We start from the raw sequence: 6478 nt of genomic DNA on the forward strand, positions 1-6478 counted from the left end.
GCTCCCGAGTACACGGACACCGGCGAACCTGCCCGTGCTCCAGCGCTGTGCAGCTGCTGCCCTCACGCATTTTTTGCTTTACGCTACACCTTCGCCCCAAGACGCCACATTGCCATGTCTCCCCTGCCTTTAATCCCAACAAGCGACCTAAATCATGCTTAAAAAAAATCAATTTTAAATAATAATTCTTAAAAAAAACTATTTTTCTTTACACGGACACCGGCGAACCTGCCCGTGCTCCAGCGCTGTGCAGCTGCTGCCCTCACGCATTTTTTGCTTTACGCTACACCTTCGCCCCAAGACGCCACATTGCCATGTCTCCCCTGCCTTTAATCCCAACAAGCGACCTAAATCATGCTTAAAAAAAATCAATTTTAAATAATAATTCTTAAAAAAAACTATTTTTCTTTTTTTTTTTTCCCCCTCAGGGCCATGGCAGAGGCATGGGGTCTGCTCGCCCCACGCCCCCCTGTTCCTCTGCTGCTCCCCTCAGGCTGCCTGGCGGGTGGCCTGGCTGGGCTGGGGGAAAGGTGGCGGTGGTGTTTGTAGGGAGGGAACTTCCCTGAGGTAAAACACGGCTCACCGAACGTCTGTAAGTAGGCGAGACCGTCTCTGTTAACTGTGCGTGGGTTTTGGGGTGCAGGTCCCTGGTTTTAGGCCCCTAGCCCGAATTTTGGTGGGCGGTGAGGGGGAGCACTATGGAGGGCAGCGGAGAACGCGGCCTAGCTGGTTGTTTGGCCTAAAGGTCTGTCATAGCCCAGCTAAATCCTGCCCAAAAGCACAGTTAAAAGACTAAATATAACCCACTCCCTCAAATACTGTATTCTGAGGAAAAAACCCAGCTTGGGCTGAGGTGAAAACACCCACATACTGGCGTTTCCCCTCTGGCCAGACCCTGAAGGGATGAGCCCAGGCCCTGCCCTCCCTCACACAAAAAAATCCCCGTCGCCATCAGCAGTGGGATCAGGATTCCCACTTGCTTTCCACTCACATATCTTCACCGATTTAGGTGCTTATGGCACTGGTTTACACTACCAATCTGATGTAAAGCCTTTAGCATAAGTAAAAATACGGATTTTGTAAATTGGCAGCGTAGGCCGGGGGGGTAACAAGTACTAATATAGCTGCATGCTGCGCTTGTTGCTCTAAGGTTTGTCATCCCTCGCTTAAACTTGTATTTTTTTATTTGTGCTGACAAGGAAAAAGAGAAAATTGAAAAAAAAAAAAAAGGAATAAGGAAAGTGCCCTGTCGAGTTTATATTTGAAGCGATTCATTTTATGCTCTTTGTGAGGAAGCAGGGAAACGGAAATGTTCCAAAGCAATCTCCAAAGTAAACAACCTTTTGCAATAAATGTTTGCCAAATGCTAACACAGGGCTCAGAGAAAGATCACCAGGAAAGCGCATCCATTAGCAGGAGTTTAGCGACTGCTTAAGGACAAGAAACATTCTAGGGGTGGGTTGAAAATTGATGCTTTCTGCCTTGTAAACAAATTAGCTTATAGCAACAAATAAGATGACCCTTCTTGGCTAATATTATGAGTTTAGCTTGTTAAATATTTAACATTTACCTTTCAATTTTCCAGTCTGGATCAAGCAGTTCCCTAAACAAGTGGTATCCCAGCAGCAGATGGAGATGCACAGACCATTGCCCCGCTCTGGCTGAACTCCCTACGAAATAAAAAAACCCACGTTAAGGCAAAGAGGGAGCAAATGGAGACTTTTTCAGTAAAGTCTCTCTAAGCTTTGGCTTTGAAACTCGCAGCTTGTACTCATTTTTATTTACATTCATTTTATCTAGCTCTGCTCTAAATCGAAATAGTGGTAATCAATTAAACTTCCGTCAGGTTGAGTAGAAACAGACTGGGATTCACCGAGTCCTTCTGAAAACTTCTCTTCTGGCAAAGTATTTTTATTCTCCGGTATAACACAATCGCAGACCCAAGGTAAGATTTTTGGAAAACACTTCAAGATGCCATAAATCCTTACGGTACAGTTCTGCTAAAGACAGTAAGGGGAGTGGGGGAGGAACATAAAGTGTCATAGGACCACAACATTATTTCTAAAGTAAAGTATCAATCAGATTTAGCCTATCTTGAACAAAGAGTAGTGGTGCCCTGTTTATAAACAAGAGTTTATAAACTTAGTGTGTTGCACACAAGGAATTTGTCGTCTTGAATCCAGTCTGGTGGATTTCCACTCACTTGAGACTTTGCTTTGCTTTTCCAAGATAAACATTTTGTTAATGTAACTGTATGTTTATCTGTAGGTGGTTTCCTGATTGTTCTTAAAGGTGTTACAGCAGCTTTCTGTCTCTTGCCCGAGCGGCGTAAAATCCTAATGAAACGCTGATTTTAGAAGCAGCTACATTCGCTCATGAGCCTTGTGAAAGTTTAAGCTCCTTTAGCCAGCGAGACTTATACCAGACCGAAATTAAACATGCTTCCAGTGAAGTCCAACTTCCTTAAGTGTACAATGCAGACTCTATCCAGCGCACGAGCACGAGTCAGCCAAACCCATTGGTAACACTTGGAATGAAATGCCCCATATTCTCTCAGTTGTCCGTACAAACAGTGCTTCCATTGTGGATGTGGTAATTTGGCTCGGCGGCACATTAGGGAGGTCTGGCTTGCGTGCTTTCGCAATAAATATGAAGGATGTTTGGAACTTGTTTTCTGTAATTTTGGTAAATTTTTAATCTTTGAGACAATGAGGTCTATTCTCCGAGTGTATTTCCCACTGATGGTAACTGGGATGTTGCACTGCAGCTTGGACGGGTTCCAGCTGTGTTACTACCAGCGCTGCCAGCTCCTGTAATTATACTGCAGCACACACTCTCGTTGGCAATTTCCCTGAAGCCTCAGCTGCTGGAATCAAGAAACGTCGTGAAAAACCTCCGTTAAAAAAAAAAACTCAACTCTCACTGTGGCCTGACAATGTGAAGCATATTCTAGCGACTCACAAACCCGGAGGCAAATCAAAAGAACATACTTAGTGATCTTTTAAGGCTCAGTACTTGTCAGGCCCTCCTGATTTTGGGAAAGCCAGAGTCCCTGAATTTTTTCCCATAGCAACACTGTATCCTTCATCGTATACCACACACAGTCATTATAGGAAACGAAGCCATGTCTCACCTTAAATGCTGCAGGAAAAATTGGTTTGAATCATCACTTTCCTCCTTTTAATCTTTTTTTTGGTCACACACAAGCATGTGCAGAAATAGTTAGGACTCCAAAAGAATCAAGTAACCTGACAATCATTTCAGTAACAACCTTATAACTTTTTCCTATTAATAACTGGTGCAACAAGGTAAAAGAATGTTGTTAATTACTGTAGCTTGTAGTGATGCAATACTTCCTCAAGTGTTTCCTTTCAGAACTCTTTTCCTAACTTTCTGATGTCCCATTATTATGATATCCCCCACTGCTTTTATCTTTTCCCAAGATCAGCTGAATACTCCATTCTCTGACACATGGAATTAGGAAATCATTAATAAACTGCACTAAATGCAAACAAAAAATTATCCTATGCACGTGACAAGATTTTCCCACTCCATCGCTGCGTACAATGGAGTGATTTCCTCTTGGCCTAGTTGTGGGCATGGTATTTTACTCCTCTGAAAACAAGACTTCCATTTCTTCTCTCCAGGTTAAATTTCTGGCACTAGCAGGACCATGACGTCCACCACAGGGACCAGCTACATCTTGATTTCTAACCAGAAACGCAGACGCAGCAACCGTCTCTCCAGACAGTGCTGCGACACCTGTGACACGGATTCTCAGTCTCTGTCAACACTCGGATACTTTAAAACACTTCCACTGGAGATCTTTCAGATGGTATTGAGTTATCTTTCAGGTGAGAATTGGAGAAGAAAGGTGAGACTTCCAGTGTCTGAAAACGACCACAGAAATTTTCCATTTAGAAAAAAGCCATTATAATTTGAAATGTTTTACCTTTTAGCTAGCTAAAGTAATTTCATGTGACTGATTCTCTGAGTTGTCAGCTTTTATGTATGAAGAACCAAACGAGCAAAATTTAAAACTTCATTACAAACTATTGAAGTGCTTTTCTCCTATTACATGTGAAAAGTATTCCTTAGATCTATCCATTTCTCATCATTACAGTTCCTTGGCAAAGGAGCTACACAGTAATTAAATTTTGCATTATTTGTAAACCTTATTTCTTGGGCAATTTTTGAAGTCAGATAAAGTTACCGACTAGCCAGCAGCATTTTTCTCGCAGCACGGATTTACGAGTATACTGGGTTTTGCTTTTTCAGTGAAGGATATCAGCATGCTGAGCATGGTGTCGAAAACCATCAGCAACCGCCTTATTCATTACATCTCCACCCCGTCAGGAAACCGAAGGCTCTTACTGCAAGACTTTCATAACCCTGAGCTACCTGGCCACAGAGAAGGATCCTATATTTTAGAGCACTACAAATCTCTAGGTGATCCTTTAATGCAAATGGTAACAATTAGGGGGGAACCAAACTCCGTTAAAACGTTTCTTCTGTTATATGCATTGACGGGTAAAACGCTGAGGTTACGGCCCAAAGCGTCTGTGCAGCTCCCTCTGAAAGTGAAGTTCCTCCCCGTGCCAAACAGCCCACTCAAATACCATCAACCAGCAGGGGGAATTACCTGAAATGATGCCAAAACCTCTTCATTCTGGAAAAAATAATGTATGTTCTGCCTCCTCTTTTTAATGGCAAGCAGGAGCTGGGCAGAGGACCAGTTCTCAGTAGTAGGTGTTTCCAAATTTAGTTTGTTTGGACACCGCCGCTGGAAACTGCAGCAGAAACCAAGACTCCCAGGCCCCACACTAGCCGAAGGAATTCGGCTGTTCGGGCTGCCTTCGCGTATCGCTTGGAGTAGCTCGCATTCCTCAGTCTGGGAATTGTAGCCGCAGCGTTTAAACCCGGCCTAACCCTAAGGAGGCCGACAGTTGCCGTCAGCAAGCCTGCTCGGTAGCGTGCTGGAGGTGAACTGCAGTGCACATTCCGCTCCTTACGGATGAAGGAGGTTCCTCATGAACATGCTATCCCAGTTCTCAGTGACTTTTCATCCTTCTCGGCACCTTTGTATCAGAGCTCAAAGACCACCGTAGGCAGGAAGAACCCCTTTCCCTCTCGCTCTTAGATTAAGGGCGACGTGAAAACGACTCTTGTTTTGCTGCCGCGGCCTACTGCGTGCTAACCAAACCCCCTCTGTGGGACCACACTCACCTGCTCTTTCCTTCACCTCCTAATAGAAATCTAGCCCAAAATAACGTACGTTCCAGGTTAACGCGTCCTTACACTCAAAATCGCTCCTCAACTTTTCTGCTACATATCAGATCGCGTTGAGTCGAAGTCACCCGGCCTCTCAGGCAGGGGTGAAGCATTTTTTCTTACACGTTAGAACCCCGAACATTCCCTTCACTCACCTGCTGTCGGTGTTCTTCTACAGAGAAGCACATGAACTTAAATCCCACTTTGATCCATATCAACTTGCTGTTACCTAGCTGATTAAAAAAATGCTTTATTTGACAGAGAAATAAAGTGATGTCATGGTTAGATGCAGAATTAGAAGTAATGTTTGAACTTAAGACATTAATTAAAGCCATATGGGAGGTAAAGGGATGCTCTTAAAGTCATTTAAATCTACTAGATGATCTTTAAGGTCCCATCCAACCCTAACCATTCTATGATTCTATGATTTTAGATCGAAGGCGACGTATTGCAAGTGATCCACACAGGTTCTAAGGTGTCTTAAAATAATCCCAGTAGTTTCTTTTTAAAATTAAGCCTGAAAGCCTGCAATTCTTAAAAAAAAATATATAAATTAAAATCAGTTTGGGCTAGTAACCACAGACAAACCGGCGGGTTGTTGTTTAGATGCAGGTGTGAACCCACCGCTGCAGTAGGCCAAGTAGTAAAAAGATGCCATAGTCAAAACGTAAAGATCATGGGCAATAGCTGTGTCAGGGATGGAAGGCTCAAGGGAACGTTTGTGTTAAGAGATCAGTTGAAAAATCAATATTTACTTTCATGTAGGGAAGACAGGACTCAACGGCAAAAATTCAGCCCTGCTCAGAGCGCCTGAGCAGGGTCTCCAAGTGACACAAATCTCCTGCGAACTCAGAGGGGTCTGGCTCCACTCACATCCATGTAGCATCTCCCAGTACTTGGGACGGGCTCAGGATTTCAGTCCTTAAGATGGACCTGAGTTACAAATGATCTGGACCCTGTCCTTCCGCACCGGGGGGAGGGGGGGTTCACTGTGCAAAACCAGGAGCAGAACCTTTTCCTCAGCCCTTTTTACTCAACATCATTTTCCCCCACACTGCTGGCTCTATCTTTTTTGCAGCTACACTGTCCCAAACGTTTAAACTCTTCCCTGGGGACTTCTCTCCAAAGTCTCATCTAGTCCATAGAAAATTGACTCGGCTGAGCTTCGGACCATGTCCAAGGCTGATGAATGAATCCTGGCTGTCGT

General features: G+C 44.0%; 1 protein-coding gene across 1 annotated transcript in view; it reads left to right on the plus strand.

Annotated features, from left to right (window-relative positions):
• The first annotated feature begins 3673 nt into the window (after positions 1–3673).
• The window catches only part of FBXO47 (F-box protein 47), a 9904-nt gene continuing 7099 nt past the window's right edge, over positions 3674–6478 (plus strand). The window contains exons 1-2 of the mRNA XM_010152413.1: positions 3674–3854; positions 4279–4449. Coding sequence (XP_010150715.1) covers positions 3674–3854; positions 4279–4449 — 352 coding nt within the window. The remainder of the gene's footprint in view (positions 3855–4278; positions 4450–6478) is intronic.

This window comes from Eurypyga helias, unplaced genomic scaffold (assembly GCF_000690775.1).
Source record: "Eurypyga helias isolate BGI_N326 unplaced genomic scaffold, ASM69077v1 scaffold29225, whole genome shotgun sequence".
NCBI classification, from domain to species: Eukaryota; Metazoa; Chordata; class Aves; order Eurypygiformes; family Eurypygidae; genus Eurypyga; species Eurypyga helias.